The sequence below is a fragment of the Clinocottus analis genome, unplaced genomic scaffold (genome assembly GCF_023055335.1).
Source record: "Clinocottus analis isolate CAN_PGR_092001 unplaced genomic scaffold, fCliAna1.0.p SCAF_15, whole genome shotgun sequence".
NCBI lineage: Eukaryota > Metazoa > Chordata > Actinopteri > Perciformes > Cottidae > Clinocottus > Clinocottus analis.
In genome coordinates, this window is record NW_027175876.1 from 11,418,470 (window position 1) to 11,439,579 (window position 21,110).

The following is a 21,110-nucleotide window of genomic DNA, read 5'->3' on the forward strand; positions in this document are numbered from 1 at the left end:
GGCGATTAGCAAACACAATGTACCATTAGAACCCCGAAGTGATAGTTGCTGGAAATGGGCCTGTACATCTATGTAGATATTTCATTAAAAACTAGACAATTCCATATGAGTGTATGTCTAGTCGATTTAATGTTGTCTTCATTTAATCAGTGATTTTCTTTGAAAAATAAGGACATTTTTAAATGACCCCAAACTTTTGAACGACTGTTTTATCGAGCTAGCTAGATGCACGTCTTCTCGTCACCAGGTGAAGTGTTGCGTTCTCGTGGGTTGACTTTAGGACCCAGCGGAAACTTTCTCTCCGGTGCGGCAGCCTCTGCGGCTTGTGATAGAGCGAGCATGCCGGTTCGTTGGATGGAGAAAGAGAGAGCGAGAGTGAGAGCGCGAGAGCGAGAGAGCGAGAGCGAGAGAGAGAGAAGCAGGCGGGGGAGCGAGAGCCAGCAGGCGAGAGAGAAGACTCGGTAGAGCGCGAGGAGGGAGAGAGAGAGAGAGAGAGCGAGAGAGAGAGAGAGAGAGAGAGAGAGAGAGAGGGAGAGAGAGCGAGCGTGAACGAGAGGAGAGAGAGAGCGAAGACCGTCAGGGTCCGTGTACCTGAGGGACGGACGACACGGTAAATATAAACATTACATTTTAGCCCGTAAACGCACACCAGCAGGCGCTACAGCCGTTAAGTTAAGCTAACGTTGCGGTTATCTCCGAAAGTCATCGCGCGCTCCGGAGCCAAGCCGTTGGTTCCGTTTTAGCAGATGATGTGCGCGTGAAGACGGAGCGGTTCGTTCACGGTGCTGGTGAACTTGGTGAGTTCTTTCGCACGGTGGGAGGGAAATCACGGCAACCGGACAACCGTTATAAAACGAGTGTGTGTTAAACGTTGTCCGGTGGAGCGCAACACCGCCCGGTTCCCCCAGACACGAGACGGTAACGTTAAACTGGAGCGCACTGTCCTCGTCTCCCACCAGATGCAGACAGACACATCAGCGCGCGGAACCGTCGCCTCCGCGGAGAGCAAGCGAGGTAGCGGGCGGGCGCGCGCGCGCGCCTTCTGAGGTTAACGAGTGCATTCGGACTGAAACGCGCCCCCGTGTGTGTGTTTTTTTTTTAACCTGACCCAGTAAAGGCTTACGGTCGTTACACACTTAGTCACGTGTCTCTCAGCGGCTGCTCGACCCGCACACACCCCCGCCGAGATTATAAACCGTTTTTGGGAGGCTGTCCGGTAAAGGCCGTGTGAGGTCGCTCCCAATATTAATTGTCATAAAGCTCGGCTCCGTCAAGCTTGCAGAAATACTCCCGACACTTCCGGCGTAGACTTTAAAATAAAAGTCTCGCTATACACTGCGGTAAACACGTCTCTTTTCCTGTACTGTTATCAAAGAACAAATATATTAGTGATTGATAAATATGTTAAGTTAATGATATCACGTCTTAATTTAAGTTTATTTTCATAAGTGGATAAATTGTCAGAAATTTGTCACAATTTCCATAACTCCAAAGTGAGGTCTTTAAATGTTCTATTGTATCTGACCACAAGTCCTTAAGGTGTTCAATTAACTGTCACAGAAGACTAGAAGATCCCCAGAAAATATTCACATTTGAAAATCTGGAACCAGTAAATCTGTGGACTTTTAAAGATATGGCCTAAACTAAAATACATAATTGCCGATATGTTAACGTTAGTTAGCATATCCATCAAAATGTCTAACGGTCTAATTTCTAGTATGTTGTGATCACTTTTTTTTTTTTAGATCATTTAAGTTATGTCCTATGTATCTTTATCTGTGAGTTTAGATTTTTTTTTTACATTATACAATCAACAAAACCTATTGTGGGTATTTAGCTGATCACATTAAAGGCTGTAACTTTAAGGCCAGCAATAAATAAATAGATGGATAAAGGATTCAGTATTTGCCCATTATAATATTATTCCTGGCAGTGTGGTGAAGGTTTGGAACCAGCCTTGGGGACTTACAACTTCAGAAAACATAGCTGAATATATAAACTAAAGACTTCATCGTGACGGTCAGGGAATGTTGTGTTGTGAGACTACGATTGATGACCTCAGATTACCTCATAATTTTGAATATCCTGGCTATGGACCATTAGTATCTTGTTGATGAGTTTAAAGTTTCCTTTATTGATTATCAGGGGAGGATAATCTACTACATTAATATATAAGAGATAAACAAACAAAGAGCTATTCAAATTGAATAGGACAAAGAAAATAATAAATGTGATGCTTTTATTGTGAAGGAAAAAACACCTACCTTCCCTGTGGTATCACTGCCCAGCTCTCATTACCTTGACATACCGCTGAAGCTTTTTCTCTGCGCAACCATTTCTCCTCCCACCAGTACAGGCTTCTGCTTAGGCCTTTAACTATGGTCTAAGTCAAACCACTGCTGCATGAAGACTGAAACAATTTAAATCACTGTGTAAAGACTGATAGGTGGGTGACCTATATATGTAGAACTTGAAGGAGGTGCTTGTCTTGGAGCTAATTCAGGTAGCCCCCGGGGATGTGGGTGGATACTGTACACCCATTTCTGCAAAGTTTCCTCCCATATCTTTCCGCTGGTAACCCTGGCCGGCTGCCTGTTGTCTTAACAGTAGGTGATGTAAGGCCACAGCGAGAGGAGTGACATACTGTACAATACATCTTGAGGAAACCCAGACATATTGGCTGCACTCACACTGTGCTCAAATCCAAATCATTGCTGTGATCCAATTCACTTTTAGGCATGTACAAACATAGTATTTCTAAGATCCTTTTGTGTTTGGATTGTGTTCATTATCTGAACAAATCACACTCTTGAAGTGACGAGCAAAAATACAGTCACAAAAACTTCACACCCGACATGCTTTATTAGTTCATTGGAGACAAAGATACTTGGACAAATGCCATCATGTATGTATGTGTGTATATATATATATATATATATATATATATATATATATATATATATATATATATATATATATATATATATATATATATATATATGTATATATATATATATATATGTATATATATATATATATATATATATATATATATATATATATATATATATATTCTAAGAAAGACTCTGTCGTAGTTAGTTTGTGGCAATTTGAAGGTTAAGCATTTGTACCTTATCTTGAGAAAATCGTTTTGAAAAAAAATATTAAGACCTTTATTGTTTCACCTTTATTCTTACATGGTAAATGTGAAACACTAACTTACACACCACGTGTGTCCTGCGGCAGGACAGTATGTCACTGTAAAGGTGCTCGTTGATGTCTTGCTCTATAATGAAGCTGCCATGTGCAGTCTGCGCTGTGTTCGGTACCTAATGGGTACTCAGCGGTAACAAGATACTTACATGAGGCAAAGAGAGTGGGAGGAACCGGCACCACAGCAACATTCTGCCCCGGGGCCCCCAACTGGATTAATCCGGCCCTGAATAGTTATCGTACCACCAGAATAGACCACAAACTTAAAAAATTACTAGCACTTTAACAAAGGTGACCTTGTCTTTAAATGGTCTCAGCTTGTGTATAAGGATACACAATTTGATATCCTAAAGTAAAAAATAACTAGCAGTAGCCTTTGTTTTTAATGTGAGATCAATTCACTAAACTGACAATCAAAAAGCAAACTACAATTTCAATGTGCAGATGGAGAGATATGCAAAGGTGTTCCACAGTACTCTGTAACTGGATTAGGTTCTGGTTAAGCATTGCAGAAATAACTGGTTGAGGATAGGACTAAGGTCAGATACAGGGGAGGTAAAGGTCGCGGAATCTGATAGGCCGATAGGCCGCAGAAAATGATGGAGCTAGAACAAAAACACGAGCATAATCAAAGTTTAAAGTCTTCTAGATTTGAATGAGCAGAGTGAACAGTTTAATTGCCTATCTTTAATTCTTCTTGGCAGTTTGCATGCAAACGTAGACTGAAAGCAACAATATTGAATTTGACCAAGAAGTGAAGCACTGTCTTGTGAGACTCCACCTTCTATGTAACATTAGGCTATCCGGTCTGCTCCTCAGTTTCATTTATCTGAAAGACTTAAACTGTGAACAGATACCCGCCTCGGAGCCAGATATGGGTACATTTTGTCAAAGTGTGTTTGCCATTCGTTGGTAAACGCCCTTTAACAGTCTCAAGAGCTTACAATCTGCCAAACTAGCTGGAGAAAAACACAAATCCAAGCAGATTCAAATCAGGGATTCAAAACTATCCATGCCCTCTTGACGAAAACAGGGTGAATTTGTTTTGAGCCTGCTCAATAGTTTTTTCACTTAATAACTACCATATAACAAATAATGAGTGATGAGACAAAAGAGAGATAAAATGAGTACAAGGTCACACATGCCCCCCCCCCCCCCCCCTCTCTGAATACTCACTCTAACAATGACATGTATGCGCTATTGCCGGGAGTCATGGCAACTGTTAATTTGGAGTGACGTAACTCAGATGTGACGATTTAGTTGCGAAGTATAAACTGCAGAAAAAGTATATACATTTTATGCATCCCTTCAAAAAAAGCCCAAATCACTCGCTTGACTGTTAGTCAAACAAAACAAGCAGCTTTCATACGCCAGCTTAGATTCCGAGAACTTGTTTATTCGTTAAACAAAAAAGCTGTAGATGTGCTAAAGTGGATTCTGGTAGCCTTAAAACTCACTTAAGGACCTTTGTTGAAAGTCATCCCCCCCTCTCTCTCCATATGTTTCCTGTCTTTCTCCACTATCTGCTGTCAAAAATGGCAATAAAAAAGCATGATGGATAACGGAATCAGTGCTGCTATCAGTTTCACCTCTAGACTGTTTAGAATGGGGTTTGCTTTGCCCAAAACAGTTAGATACAATATGATTAACAGACTGCATAACTCAAGAAACAAAAAAACAAAACATGAGATTTTTACCTGTTTATACTGTCAATAAAACCAGATCTGTGTCCTATTTGAGGGCAAATAATCAGATTTTTGACACGTTTACTACTTAAAACATAGCCATTTTGTTCAATAATGAAACGTCACAGTTTTATCCGGCCACATCAATCAAACACCGTGATAGCCATGTTGAAAGCTGCCCTGAATCCTTCCTTTGAGACCACCTGTGTGTGTGTGTGCTTGTGTGTGTGTGTGTGTGTGTGTGTGTGAGCATACATGTGTGTAACCTGTGAACGCTCTGAAATGGAATATTTTCCGCTCTGCATGTGCATGGGACCCATCCATCAAGCACAGTTCATAGAGACACCTTTACCATTACTGCCTTAACCCCTGGGCTTTGTGTGTGTGTATGTGTGTGTGTGTGTGTGTGTGTGTGTGTGTGTGTGTGTGTGTGTGTGTGTGACAAAGGATAAATGAAGGGAAAAAAAGATGTCAGCCACATACTTAGAATGATTCCTTTTTCAAGCTTTGCAAGTGTCCTTTTACTGTAAATCCACTCATGCTGTGTGTGTTTGTTTCCTCTTTCTTCTGCAGGAGAGGGGGAGGACTGAGTGATCATCCGACAGACAGGCAGACAGATTGAATGAAGCTGCACCTGGTGCTTCTGACAGACTTTTCCATGTTTTGATTTGCTCTATTTTTTACCTTATAAACTTGGTTCCACTGAACTGCTCTAAGCCATGCCGTCCAACAGTCCTGCAGCCGCCGAGCCGCCGGAGACACCGGAGAATGACATCGCCAATGATGTGAGATAAATTATTCTTTATATACAGTGGGAAGTAATGTACCACTACTGCTATACAATTACTGCTGCAAGCAGTAGTACTAGTACAACTACTAATGTAATGGACTACTGTTATTATTGCTGCTTCTATTATGCATATTAGATTACTACTACAGCTATTTTTGCAGCTACAGATATCATTACAACCACCACCACTTTTACTACAGCTATCATTACCACCACTACTACTTTAGCTTGCAGTTGAGAGCTTTTTTTAGCCAACACACACAGAAAATCTGGCAGGCAACAGTGTGTGTGTGTGTGTGTGTGTGTGTGTGTGAGTGTGTGTGTGTGTGTGTGTGTGTGTGTGTGTGTGTGTGTGTAATAATTAAACTTACAGTTATCTATTTACATTCACTTTCTGCATTCCGCACACTTACCCGACCACCATATGCAGGTGAGACGAGTACAGGGTTTTGAGTCTCAAACAGTCTTTTTTTTTTTTAACACAAGTGAGCACACACAAACACACATTAACACACAGTCAGACATACACAAAGTGAAAAATGGCTCCTTTCATTTGCTCCCCCGGAGCCGAGGGCAGCCCTCGTAAATCTGTGAGAAGTTTGAAGTTCATTCTATAGTGCTGCTATATAAAGAGCCGTCTTACTCACTTACTTCCACATTCACATGCTGGCAGAGAGCCAACGAGAACAAAGTTTCCCTTATGGAGTTTTTTTTTTCACTATAGAGTTTGTTGTGCTTTTTAACTTCTGAGACTTTGCTCTCAAAGAGTAAAACAAACTTGAGAGAAATTCAAGTGTCACAGTTATCTTTTAGGACAGAGAGGAAAACATGGCAGGATATAGAAGTAGGAGGTTTTAATCCAGTTACAATCTATTGCACATGACAGAAGCTGCTGCTCATATATTGAAGACAGAAAGACATTTCTGTGATGTTCAGAAGTAATGTGAGAGCCTGTAGTCAACTTCAACCTGTGGAAAAGGTTCATAGTGAGGTTAAACAAAGGATCAACAGGTCTAAACTTCGGGCTTCAGACATTGTAATCTTAATATTCATTTATTACAGTTGTGAACGAAAGTCACGAAAAGCATTCTCTGAGAGAGAGGGAGTAAATGGCGGCAAGTAAAGACCAAGTTTATAAGTTGAATTATTATCAATTATTCCGTAAACAGGAGTTTAATTAGGTGGCATGACAAGATGGGGCGAAACTACAGATTAATTAACATAATTAACCGCTAATAAATGAATCAATTTGTATGGGGCTAGTGGGAAAAAGCATTTACGTTGAACCCAGCACGGTTTATGACACGCATACAGGGAATTTGAAGATGGTAAAAAGATGTGATGGAGGATCTGTGTAAGCAACAGTAACCGTGTGGTTGTGTTGTTTTTTCCATCTCTGTCGCCATATTGTTGACTATTAGTGGTCCGACAGAGTGACCACGATAAAACGATGCTTAGGATTTGTCAATTAGTCGTGTCATTTTGAATCCGTCATTGAGTGAATTTAAAAATGGCAAGCGTGTAAGTGCACATACACGTTTAATAGTGATTATTTTATCAATGGGGTTGCATAAAAGTGACTTCTGCTGTGCTTTAAATGTGAATCCGTACGGAGGCTGAACCGAGAAGAAATAAAGTGTCGACGGCGTCATCGTCTAACGATTAAGTGAGTAACAGATTCAAAGTGATACACAGGAAGAGAGCAGAACGGAGAGAGAAGCAGGAAACAGGAGACGGAGAGAGAGGAGGACGTACTGTAGGGATCGGGAAGAAAGAACGAGGACAAGCTGTCTGCTGCTGATGGGATCCTCCTCGGCCCGCCTGGTTGGTAGTCTGGTTGCTTAGCAACTGCAGTGGCCTAAAATAACCTGCCGGGAGACAGAAATAGACCAAAGATGGCCAGATTGGCCAGTCTATACGCATTTGTGTGTTGCCATATTTTCTCTATGGCTATTTGTTCGGTTTGTATTCGACCGAATTGTCCTGTTTTTGTTTTGTGCACGTTCAGTTCACGTGCACTGTGAAGACGCGTGTGCGTCGTGACACAGGCATATGGAGGCACACCGGGCAGACAAGGCGCAGGGCCCATTACCCCGTTCTAGCCGGTTGCTGTGCTGATCGTCAGGGAAGTGACATCAAAATGTTTAGTCAGCACGGCGGCCCCATTGGAGACGGTTGCTAAGCAGTTTTCGGCACCTTAGCAACCACTCCACTGTCACCGCAACACAGAGTCCAGCAGAAGGGGGAGAGGAGAGGGAGGCAGGTCGTAGTGATTACACCAGAAGAGAGAGTCAGGAGATAGAGCAGGTATTATTATCAAACTGCACTCGACAGTCTCTCACACAACAAAAGAGCAGCGTGTCTTACAGACGATGTGACACACGGAGGGATGGAGACGGGAAGCTTGTAGATGGTGGAGGACTAGAAGTTTAAGCAGCGCTCAGTTTTAATGCTGAGAGTCTGAAGTAGGATGATGTGAATGTGTCATCAGAGGTAATAATCTCTTTTGTATACTCTAAAGGAATACTTCACACACAAAATGGCCATCTGTACATCAATTATTCACCCGGGAAACATTGAATTCTTGAAGAAAACTTTACTCGCATTCTTCCACCGTGAACAAAGAATAATAAAAACGAGGAAAAGTCTTGATGATTTGAAGAAAATAGGAGCCACGAAACTATATCTAAACATCCATTTACAAATTCACACAACTCGTGCAGTGTGCTCAGTACTTCTTAAGGCAGCGAAACGCACAAAGAGAGCACAAATATGAATAAAATGGCCCATAAGTAAAATCACTGTGGCTGACAAATTCCTGCCTCCTGACTAGAATACCAACCTCTTAAAGTAACAAGCATCTCACCAAATTAATGTTTTGACTGCTCAACATGTGTTGCTTATTTTATTTAGCTCTTGCATTTGTGCTCCGTTGTCCAATAGAGATTTAGCACAGACTTGCTACTCAAATTTTGCCCAGAGCCGATGTAAAAATAGAAAGTGAGGGAATAATTGGGGGGTGGGGTTGCATCTACCCAAAGATTACAAATGTGTTGGTGTGAGTAGATTCACAGCTCTGAGAAAAAAAGAGTCAGATCTGATTGTGAATGAGTGGATGTTTCAGTACCTTTGTTCTAACTGATAGTGGGGCAAACACACAGGTCTGTACTCTCATCCTCTTATCTTCAGATTATTTTTTTTTGCCAGCATAAGGTACTCATCATTATGATACTTAGACTTTTTGTTTAGCAAGATCATCTTCACAAATGCACATCCCTTTAATGAATGTTGAAGCGTGAATGCAGACGGCAAATGTAAAAATCTAATGTTAGACTTTAAGCCATCTACACCACGGTCACACACCACGGGCCTTAGTATCAACAACTAAGTTGTGAAGACGGAAGAGTCGGTGTCATGATGTTTGGTCGTCTCATTTCGCCGCTTGATTGCAAGCACTTTTTAGATAAACGTAAAAGCTTTAAAATGCAAGAGTGGGCTATTTACTGACGTATTTTCTATCGTAGAATGAAGTGTTAAAATTCTACTTATTTCAAAATGTTAACTAATTTCTGGGATTTAGGACCTCAAATAGTGAAATTATTATTATAGTATTATTATTAAATTATTGTTGTGGACAATTTTATTTGAGGACCTGATTTGACTGCTAATCTCAAACTCAAATCAACAAACAACTGAAGGCAACTGCTTCAAAATCAGATGGTGCATTCATTAATCTGAGCACCCATAAGATTGCAGCACTATCAGAGCATTAGATATTGTTTAAAGTTAGGAACAATTCTGTAAAATCAACTGGGGGAGGCATGTAGAAACAGTTGTTTGCGGAGCTAAGTCAGCCTCTCTCGCTCTCTCTCTTTCTGTCTCGTTAACTGTCCCTTCGCTTCCCTGTCATTTTTCCCTTCTACATGTCGATTGCTACAATGGAGGAAAATTCAATTAGGTTCTATTTACAACCAGGAAAAGCAAGCGGGCTGAAACCGCGTCTCTTTGTCTATCGATCTGTACGCCACTCTGCGCTCAACAAATTCTGAAACAGCTAAACGATAATAACATGACTCACGGTCAACTGTTAGTCCGGGACACAACCAATTTAAATTGAATTTCATATTGTTTTCATCATATAGAAGTTTTCCCCACTTCAGTCAAATCAATCCAGATGTCTAGAAGTACTGCAGTACGATATGTATCCGGTTTGGTTTACTAAACACAGCTAGTTTTGTTTTTCATATAGCAAACATATCTAGCTTAAGAACTGCTTTGTTCGATCAGAAAAGATTTTTTATTAAGTCATTTCTTTATCAAATGGTCTTCAATATAACTTTTTGTTCTCTTGTGAAAAGGCTATAAACACGGTGGCATTTGGCTTCATTAGAACTGCAGATACCCTTGTGAAAATAAAAACAATAACTAGGGCCAAGTTATTGTATTCATGTTATCCGGTTTTCCAGCCACTGCCCCGTAATGTTTCTCAACCACATCTCTTTGAATCTCCGCCGCTTCAATGCGGCCTCACTGCGGCCTCACTGCTGACGTCAATTATGACTTCATACAGTCATTCAATTGGCTCAGTGTTTGATGTTGCCTCCCTGTAATTGTCCAGAATGAAGATGGAGCAGACCACGACAGTCCAGAGGAGGGGACACCAGCGAGCCCCCGCACCAAACGCAGAGTGGGTCGTCCCGGAAGGAAACGCAAACAGCTGCTTCCTGTGAGTACTGTAATTATGGGCTGTCTCCAGCCTTTCATACTCCACACTGCTGCAGAGTGATTGATTACCTATTCACCTATACAAACTCCCTGTGTCGATCCTGAAAAGATATGTTAAATTGACTGTTTCCAGGAACACTTTGCTTCACATTTATGCATTCACACCTGCGAGCTGCTGAGGCGCCGTTCGCTCAGTGTTTTCTCATGACACATCAATCTGAGGAAACACTTGCTGCCTTAATGATGTGTCACATTTGAGTGTGTTTGGCAGATTTTGGGATAGAGCAGTTGCCTCATCACAACAGCTTTCTTTAGTTGCTTTTCTGCTGCTTTTCTGTGTAACATTGAGAATTCTTTTTTTTTTTTTTTTTTTACCAGCAGTGTGTCTTAGCAACAGGGATCCCCTCAGCATTGACTGTTTTGTAGGACTTAACAGTCAATACATTCTGTCCCTCAACATGCAATGCCAGCTTAATTTCCTCATCATTTTGTCATCATTTTCACTTGTCAGTCTGGCTCAGTCCCCCACATTTTCAACACACTGGCTATTACCACTTTGCTTACAGCTGAAGCTCAAGAAAAAGTATGATTTATTCAAACTAAACATCTAGATTCATTGAGTTATAATAACAAAATTCTTGCCAAAATAATGGATGGATTTGCAGAATGGGACAACAGCGTTAAAAATAAGTAAGACCAGACCAGAGTCTGTTCGTTAAATTCATTTGAAAGACACAACAAAGTTTGCCAGAGCCTTTAACATTAATTCAAAGAAAACAAAAGAGCATGTTGGAAAAAACTATAAGCTGATGTAGCTTAAGTTGTTCAATGTTTTGATGGATCACTGGTCACTTATCTTTATGAAGGAAAGCCTATAACAACTACAGAGTGGCTGTAACGGGCAGAAGGTGAAATTCAGACTTGCACTCTTGCTGGATTTCTCTACTTGGCAAATATGTATGTTTATGAGCTAATGTTGGAAGTTGTAAAATGAATACTGTTACTTTTGAACATGGTGAAAGTGTTACCTACTTCATGTGTGTCAACTTGACTTCTGGGGGATTAAGCTGACAACCTTCCGATCACCTCTAAACCATTACGTAGTTGTGATCTGAGAGTAAGCTGAATCATGACTGTAATGACACCAAACACAATATGTTTTCATTCTCAAAGACTTCAGGGCTTTGGCAGCTCCTCTCCTTCATATTTTCTCTCTCCATTCATCCTCTTATTTCTCACCTTGTGTGCGTGTGTGTGTGTGCGTGTGTCTTTGTGCTGACTGAACTCTGTGGTCGAATCATCAAGTCAATATAGCTGATCAAACAACACCAGTCAGAGAGGAATAGAGAGTGAACTACTGTGTGTGTGTGTGTGTGTGTGTGTGTGTGTGTGTGTGTGTGTGTGTGTGTGTGCGCGCGCGCACGCATGTGTGTACATGTGTGCGTGTGTGTGTGCAGGAGAGCAGGTCTGATCATGCTTTGATGTCTGAGCTCGGAGGCAAGATTAATGTGGGTCCTGTCACACACACACACACACACACACACACACACACACGTGAACATAAACAGTAACACACATACGGCTGCAGATAAAACGCACATGTTACATGCAACCAAAGGTCTGCATGTTTGTATATTGTTTTTGTTCTGCACTTCAAGTGGTCGCACCATTAATCATAGTAGTACAGTTTTAGTAGTACTTATAACAGTAGTAAAATAGTAGTATTACTATAATTATTAACCTAGCAGCACCAACAGAAGTAGTATTGTAGATATATTAGTATGATAAAATGTTGTAGTGAACAAAATATAAACTCGCCCTTTAACATTTATAGAATGGCAGTATTATTACCATTAGTAGGATCCTTTTCCAGATTAAAACAAACACACATGCGCACGCACACACACAGAAACACACGCACACACACACACACACACACACAACCACACACAATAGAGTGTATCCAAAATAGAGCCATTGTGTGGTGCTCTGGGTGGAGCTGTCAGTGACACTAACTATAGAGAAGGTGGCTGCCTCACTTTCTCTGCTTCATTCACTCATTCAGCTCTCTCACAAGTAACCACACTCTCACACAGATACATTTACACAGTCACATATACTTGTCTGTACATATGTTACTACAGTAATGGTGATACTTTCATGGTTAAGTGGATTAGCTTCAGGGTCCATAACCATTGCAAGCTTCCATCCTTTTTCCTCTCACGCTCTTTGGTTCTTATTTTTTTCTGGCAGCTGTTTCATTTTTCTTTTTGCTCATTCACCGCACTAAGTTAGATGTCAGTCACTTCCTTTTTTTTCTTTACGTTCTCACTTGTTTCGCTCTATTTTTTTTGCCACCAGAACCATGTGTGGTGCAGCTGGTGGATTTTCTTATTATGTGTGTGTGTTTTTAGTAATTTTCCCACCCTTTAGCCTAATGCTTTAACATGAAAATCCCCTCACCACAGTTAGTTCTGATGTCAACTGATATAAATAATAACTTTGCACTCTAATAACTAGATTTTATCCTTAGTATAATTACTGGAACTGTCATGTGAAACCTACGATCTTAGGCATGACTTAATAACCAGCACTTTTTAATTGGTCTTGGCATTTATGCAGCTCAGTGTGGTTTCTTTGGTGCTTTCTGTTTTCCACCCAAACCTTAAAAGTCACAAGAAATGCTGGAAATCGTGACGGGCCAAATAGTGTCGTGACTTGAGGCTGCCATATAAAAATGAACTGTCTTGGGTCTAAAACGCTTTTTATTTTACAAATAAAGCTGCAAGTAACCAAGCTGTTAAGATTCTGTAAAAACCATCTTAAATGTCTTTTACTATGTTACAAACCACACAGATTAAACTTTCTCACAGATCATGTAAACTTGTTGTTGAGGAAGTTGGATCTCCAAAAGCATGAATATATATATATATATATATATATATATATATATATATATATATATATATATATATATATATATATATATCTTATATAAATCATTACCGTTATCCAGATTTTCACAGTAATTCAACAAATACATCTATAAAAGTAATTCGATAAGATTTGATTTTTTTTTGCATTTTTAAGTGTTTCTAGCCTTTTTTTCATCATAAACTGCCTTTTGTGAATTGAGTTTATGGAAATTCAGCTGTCCATTCTATAATAGTGTACATGGTGTTCTGTTCTTCACACTGTGAGACATATCAGAATCAAGGAAATAATTAATAAACATGGTTAGTTGCAGCCTTAACGGAAACACCTTTTCTTCAAACACTCAACCATTCAACAGCAACACAAACTGCAGCCTCCATAATGACCATCAACACTTTCCAACACTCAGTTTAAAAAACACTGAACATGATTTGTTGCATTAGACAACCTTATGTTTAGCTTGATGAACCGGCAGCTGTGAGTAGCTAAGTTGAGATGAGTTCATACGTTCTGTACCACTTCCCTTTTTTACTCTTTAGAGATAATCATACTTCTGTAGACAATGCAAGGAAATGGTAAAAAATAATCATTAGAGGTAGTAATCTTAAGCCAAATGCTTCATGAACGTGTTTGTTATTTTTCACCGCTGTTAGATTAGGTTGCTGGCTTCATCTTTATTTTCTTTAGGAGAAATAGCTAGCTTGAAAACTCAGAAAATCTAGCGACTAGCGATAGCTACATCTGCCAACATGGCCTTATCAGCTATCCCGAGTAATAACAAGCGTTAGCTAGCAAAACTGAAGCAAACAAAAAACATATAATTAAAATAGATGTTGTAGAATGTAATATGTAGAAGTACTGAGCTGAAGATGAAGCATGGGATGGAAAATGTTGCAGAAGTTAACGTTACTATTCCGGTAGAGGCCGCTATGTTTGACTGAGATTAATGTAAAGCAGGACACGGTTTAAACTGAGACATGTTTAGTTTAGACATGTCCAAAACAGAATGTTTACGAGTTTATGATTCACGGCTGCTGTGATGTGAACTAATCATAATAACTGATGTAAAAACATGTGTTACTTCAATCTGTCACATTAGAATCTGCTACAAAACATGTTGGCCTTTCATGCATTTATTTGCTGTATTAGGACAGTGGGACTGCTTATTTTTATTATGTTTTGTGTACTTTTGTTTTATTCTTTGCTACATCCTTTTCACTCCTTAGCCTCCCCTTGGGTATCACTGTTTCCTCCAACCCTATAAACTGCACTTGGTTGGATTGCTTAGAGTCAGTAGAATGAGGTACTTTCCACACTGTCTATCGTTTAAGATTGAGGTTAGATAGTAAGTGAAGAGGAAGTGAGGAAGGAGATGTGAAAAGAGGTGAATAATAACATAAACCACCAGTGAACATACAGGAGACCCTGTCTGTGGTTGTGTGTGAGTCTATCTCTCTATACAACAACTTCCATATATTGCTGTGTCTAAATCATTATTTTAAATTATCTTAATACAACTTTGAAGCTGCATTAAGCAATACCTTATATAGTCACACTGAATGAAATGAAAAGACTCGCTGTAGTGTGAATCTACACTGTAGTCTGCAGCCGCATCCAGGTCATAGTTTTGGTTCACCGGCCTAAATGAAACCCAACAAATGCACATGCTTTCACAAAGGGAAGTGTACAACTGGCTCACACAGCCGGGTGTACACTTTCTGTTTGGCGCAAAATGACGGCGAGGCGAAGTGGCTGAAGAAACGTCGAACATATAGACATCCAGATATTTTCTCAGGAGCTGAATTGAATTTACATTCGACATGTGGCCAAAAAGATGACTGCAAGTCCAGATTCCTCTGTTTCTGCTGAATGTGTAAGTAGTCAGTTGTTTGCTTAAAAGTTAGCCGTAGGAGCTGATGTAGTGTCAAAATAATTTAGCCTCATGCTGTAATGGTAAAATATTGCTTAATGCAGCTTTAATGTCGGGGCTAAAACAATAAATGCTAAGGCCATGCGTTCACATCAAAGACACTGGTAGTGGTGCGCTCGTTTTAGTTTAATGTTAAAGAAACTTTCATTTTAATTCATGCCATTATTTTCTATTGTTTTATGTGTACAGTTTAAAGATTTGTGTCAGCTAATTTATTGCGATGTTTAGGTATCACAAATGTATTTTTGTTTTTTTCAAAGTTTTACATTGATTTCAACAACTTGACTTAAGTGGTTGAAATTTAGTTAACTGCTTTGATTTGTTGATTTCGAAAGTATATGTTATGTTTTCTGCAGTTTATTTAGATTTATGTATGAAATGCATAAATATATATATATATATATATGTATATATATATATTATATGTGTATATATATATATATACATATATATATATATATTTCTCATCAAGTCACTTCACTTTTGTTTCTCAATGTTTGTCCCAACTTCAAATATTGCTTTTCGCACATGCAGAATCTCTGCTGTTCATTTCAGCATATACACATTTTTACACAGTTAAAACATATTCTTGATGATAGAGACTCAGTCATAATCTTGTTTTATGTACAGCACACTATGTTTAAAGCATTGTGGGTTGCCAGCTCTGTAATAGTGATTTTTCATTTAAAGAATAGCATTGTTGTTAATTAAAACAAAAGAAGGCTATGTTGTCATCTATATGCAGACTGGAGAAGTTCAAAACACAGCTGCCTTATAGTCCCTGCGTTCTCTCTCAGAACTGGGTTGAGCAGTAGCAAATAAATGGCCGTTTAAATGCTCATAGCTATTTACAAATTGTTTTGCAAAAGGGCAAGCAAACATTAAGGCAACATAAACAAATGGTCTCTTAGTGGGTTTTGGCCACTAAAATAATTTATCAAAACCTTGTTCCTGTTTAAGCTGATCTTAATTAACTGCACCTAAAAGTGGGGTGCTGGTGCAGTTAAGTTTGTCCCAAGGCCCTTTTAGTCCCCCATTTGTGTGCTCTGCCTTTTAACAGGCCTTCTCACCTGCTCATTACAGCTTTTGTGGGCTTGTTAGCACTAGCTAGCGTTAGCGCAGCCTTTGAGTTTGATATTCACCCCAGCTTTCCTCTTTCTAACTACCCATCTATAAAATGTGTTGGCCTGTCAGCCACACACACATTAAGATCCTGCTGGCCTTTCAGAGCCAACACTCAGAATTTAGCATCAGTAATGCTGGTAAGCTAATGGATAAACCATTGAATTGGAGACAGGTGGATAATTAAACAAACCAAGTACTGTCATCTTAATATTTTTAAGATATCTTAATAAATTTCTGTTTGAAATGACATTTCAAAACCATCCAAGCATTTTTAGAATTTCCTAAATTAGTTTGGTAAATATTAATTAATTAAATATTATTTTATATAACACACATGCTCATTAATCATTAGCACAGTTAACGACATCAATAGCACTCCCCATCCTCATCTCATTAGTGTGTGTTTGTGTGTGTGTTAATGGGCGCTGGGGGGGTGTTTATTATACTGATCCAATGCAGACACACTCTGCTGGATGTACCTGCTCTGCATTGTACTAACAAGAGCAGACTAATAGGTATGTGCTTGTATTGCAGTAGCTCTTTGATTGTGTGTGTATCCACAAGTTTTATGTGTGTGTGTTTGTGTGTATGTATAAGGCCTGTACGAGTGTGTGTGTATGGTTATTATGTCTGCGGAGTCCTTTGATGAGTCCAGACGAGGGCCAGCAGCAGTTTTCTCAGACCGAGACTGTTCTCCGTCTGTTTCCCAGGAGATGGCGACCCCTGACCCCTGTGTAAATGCCCCCCCAACCCCACCGGAGGAACCGGAGCCCTCCCCCTCCCCTCGCAAGAAGCGGGGCCGTCGGAAACTTGAGAAAACCAAGAAGAATAAGGGTATAGATTTAATATAAAGTCATAATTCTCCAAATAATATGACTTTGATCATTTACACAGTGATTAAAATGGCTAATTTACATTTTGGATGCTTTCAGGATTTGAAAATCCTGAAAGCAATCCTGAAGAGGACTTAATGTCAGTTTCCCTTAAATTTTAATAGTCAAATAACATTCATATTGCAGTGTTTAAGGGCATTTTGACTTTAAATTTGGATGCCCGAGCAAAATGATGAAAACCACAACTTCACCTCCTCGTTAAACCTCTTGTTAAATCTGTACAAATGGACCACTTCCCTTCCTTTTCTTCTCCTACAGACGAGCCAGATGACGGAAACGACTCCCCCAAAGAGGTAAAACCAGTTGCCATCTTACTTCTGACGTATTTTTTTTACATCCAAAAATGAAGAAAAAATTTCTCTCACAGTACAAGCAGATTCATGTGAAAGTATATCACAAGTTTCTTTTCTGTGTGTTTGTATGTGCAGGGCGAGAGTGGCAGGCTGCGGAGGAGGCCAGTCCCCAGAGTGACTTTCCAGGCTGGAGATCCGTACTACATCAGCAGGAGACAGAGAGAAGAGTGGCTCAGCCGCTGGAAGATGGAGGTGGGAGAGAAACAGGTCTCAGTCTGTGTAGCCACAATAAGATGGAGGCTTTTATTTTCTTTGGAGCTAAATCAGAACAAGACGTCTCAAGTTAACACATCAACCAGATTAAACTGGGCCGATTGGAAAGATCATCATTTTTCATGTAGACACTCCCGATGGCGTTTGTTTTTAAATGTATTTTTTAATTTAAATTGGGGCTTTGTATTGTTAAGCAACCAAAATACAGTAGAAGCTGTTTTTTAGTTTTATTTTTTTGCCCCGTGTACTACTGAGTAGTCCAGTTGGTGAAATCAACCTTCACAACAGAAGCACACTGTGGTTAGTGTTGGGCAATATAACAGGAAAAAATGTCTAGCAGTAGAATTTATTGTGTTAGGGAACTCGATATATATGCAGTTTTTATATTTTATTTTTGTTAAATGTTCATTTTATGCAAATAAAATGAAAGAGCAGTCATAATGATTAACAACTGACGATTATTTGCATTCTAAAAAATTAAAATGAAATGAATCCTGCAAGCTAGTTCATGTGAGTTGATGCTCACATGACCTCACTGCAACGTACCTCCACTGCACCCATTCCATCATGGCTTTGTTACGTCTCGTTTGCTGCATGCCGGCTGCCACACCGCTCACGTTAAAACGATGCCATCATTTGCTGCCACCTCTGCTGGTGATCATGTAGCAAACGCTCCCCCTCCATCTCAGCATCCACTTGTAAGCTCTGAGTTTACATCGGTGGTCAAGTTAGCGCCTCACTCTCCACTACCTGCTGTGCTGAACTTGGCATTTCCTTTACGGAGCTAAGATTTCAGACATTAATGACAAGACTGATGTACATTCACATGCTATCTATTCCAACTAAGAGAGATATTACACAATCGTGGTATCTGCAGGTCTTGAAATGTCTCAGAAAACATTGTATTCAGTTTCCTGAAAAGAATAACAGTCTTTCTCTTCCCTGCCAAATCATTTCAGTTATTGAATGTTTTTGTATCAGATTGCATTGCTGCCTATCTGGAGACGTTGCACAACAATAAACCAAAAGTGGCTTCATTTTTACACTGGATTTTGCACGCAAGAGGCTGTTCAGTTCTTTTTGGTGGAGTTTCAGTCAGCACCATCAGAACTGAAGGAAACATTGTCACTACTGTTCGCTACTTTACTACGAAGCTCATCAACTTATAATTAGGCAAGTGTCAGTTTCAGCCAAATGTAAATTCATCAATTATATACCGTTTATTTGGGTCCAGGTTGCGTTGATTTAGTTTTAACATATCATTAGGAATTACTGTGATACACGGCTGATATAATAATATATACGTCTTGGACATATTCTCCTTACTGGTTTTGCGATCATATTTTGAAATTCATATTCTATGTAACCATAAAGTCTTAAATTCAACTCGGTAAGTCCTGCAGAAATAAACAGTCATAGTAATTTAGGGAAGACATTTCGACAAGTCCCAGTAGGAACAGCACAGATAAATGAACGCTGGTGCATGCTGGTCTGTCTTAGAGCTGACAAATCGTCACAATTATGAGCCTGCCTGTATATTTGTTGGAACACATCTTCAGCATATGTAATTATTATTCATTATCAGACATCTGAATATACTTTGTTTCAACCTTGGAATAATCTTTGAGTTAACTGCACGTTTTGGTTGGTATTTTGTGTCAACATAAAGGGAATGCACTTTCATGCAGACAAACAGCTGACTGGTGATAGATGTTTGTGTTCTTTTCCTTTCATAGTTTATTTTCTGTGACATATACTGGAACAACACTGGACACAGGGAAGTGACATTGAAAGTGAAATGGTGCTTTGCCTTTCAGTGGCTGTAATGCACCAATTGTCTTTTTTTTTAAGAATTTGACATTGGTTGAATTTGACACGCATTGCCCTTGAGTGCATCAGTTGTACATTTCAGCACTTTATTATTGCGAAAAGCAGTGGTTTCCAGACCTTTTTATCTCCCACCGCCCTGACAGAAGTTATCTGACTCCAGATATGAATGAAAGGCAGAATTGTGTTTTAGAAGGTGTTCACGACTGCCTGAGTGGCTTATATTTGGTTACATTGTCATTTGAAAAAAAGAAGATGGTTGTGACAATGAAAATTGTGTATTATTTGCATGTTACTTTTATGGTTGAAGAAAGAGACTATTGCCCCCTGGGCATCTTCACATTATCAAATCTGGCCCTTTTTAAAAAGCCATATTTGATATATAATCAACTGTGACATTATTATTTAAGGCTGTTGTTTTCAGCAGGGAACCTTGTAACACCTACTTAACACTACCTGCTCAGCACCAGACAGCAGACGGTGGCCAAGTGAATAACCTGTGAACATAGTAGAACATTTAGCAGCTGAATAGCCATATATTTTCCTCAGTTGTTGGTGGAGACCAAAAACAGAGCTAAAGGAGATTAAATATTACATAACATTCATCAGGGGACCAGCAACACGACTCTAAATAAATACAAATGTTCCACCATGTGTGCTGGATGTGTTAATTGGCAACTTATTGCCATGTACACCATCACTTCAAATATGATAATATGCCAGTGCTATGTTTACAGCCTGTTCTACAAAACTAATCAGTTATTATTCGTGAATATACTATTCTGTTATTTTTAGCCCGGGTTACGCAGCAGAGCAGACACCTAGCACCCTCCCTCAGGCCCTTGTGCTCGCTAGTTACTAGTTATTAGATGACGCACACACACCTACACACTTTTCTTACTGCCACTTTTATGTTTGAAAGGCAGGAGTGCTCGCTCGGCTTGCAGATGTGCTCCCTTTATCAGTCTTGGTGGATTTTGCACCTAAACTAGCTGCCATATGTCAAATCCTGTCATCTCATAGAAACTTGAGGTTGTACGACATACATTTTAATCGGCGGGCATTATGGCACATGTGACAAAAATACCAAAGAAAACACCAAATTATTTATTGAATTGTTTTTAATAGTTTATGTAGAATAAGCACATTATGTTGTTATAGGTTGTTACTGAGTATTTTTCTAAAGAAAATTAAAACCATGACGGAAATTGGTTTGCCTTATGAGGGAGTATATAGCAAATGGCACTGTCTGAATTGACACCCCTGAGATGGAGTGTGTGTGTGTGTGTGTGTGTGTGTGTGTGTGTGTGTGTGTGTGTGTGTGTGTGTGTGTGTGTGTGTGTGTGTGTGTGTGTGTGAAAATGTCTCTAGATGCAAGAAAGCGTTTGCACGAGCAGACGGTAAAAGGGAGAGACAAAGTGA

The 21,110-nt window shown here is 39.6% G+C and overlaps 1 protein-coding gene across 4 annotated transcripts in view; it reads left to right on the top strand.

Moving 5' to 3' along the window:
• Positions 1-409: 409 nt before the first annotated feature.
• LOC137785933 (DNA (cytosine-5)-methyltransferase 3A-like) overlaps positions 410-21,110 on the top strand; it is a 46,058-nt gene continuing 25,357 nt past the window's right edge. For 2 of the 4 annotated variants that reach the window (XR_011077540.1, XM_068577504.1), the window contains exons 1-6: positions 410-610; positions 5,472-5,683; positions 10,307-10,414; positions 17,113-17,236; positions 17,554-17,588; positions 17,724-17,840. Coding sequence is in view for 3 of the 4 variants with exons in the window: in XM_068577504.1 (XP_068433605.1) it covers positions 5,618-5,683; positions 10,307-10,414; positions 17,113-17,236; positions 17,554-17,588; positions 17,724-17,840 (450 nt within the window). In the remaining variant the exon portion in view is untranslated. Of the gene's footprint in view, positions 611-662; positions 798-5,471; positions 5,684-10,306; positions 10,415-17,112; positions 17,237-17,553; positions 17,589-17,723; positions 17,841-21,110 lie in introns of those variants that run through there. The other 2 variants (XM_068577505.1, XM_068577506.1) reach the window with 2 other exon arrangements.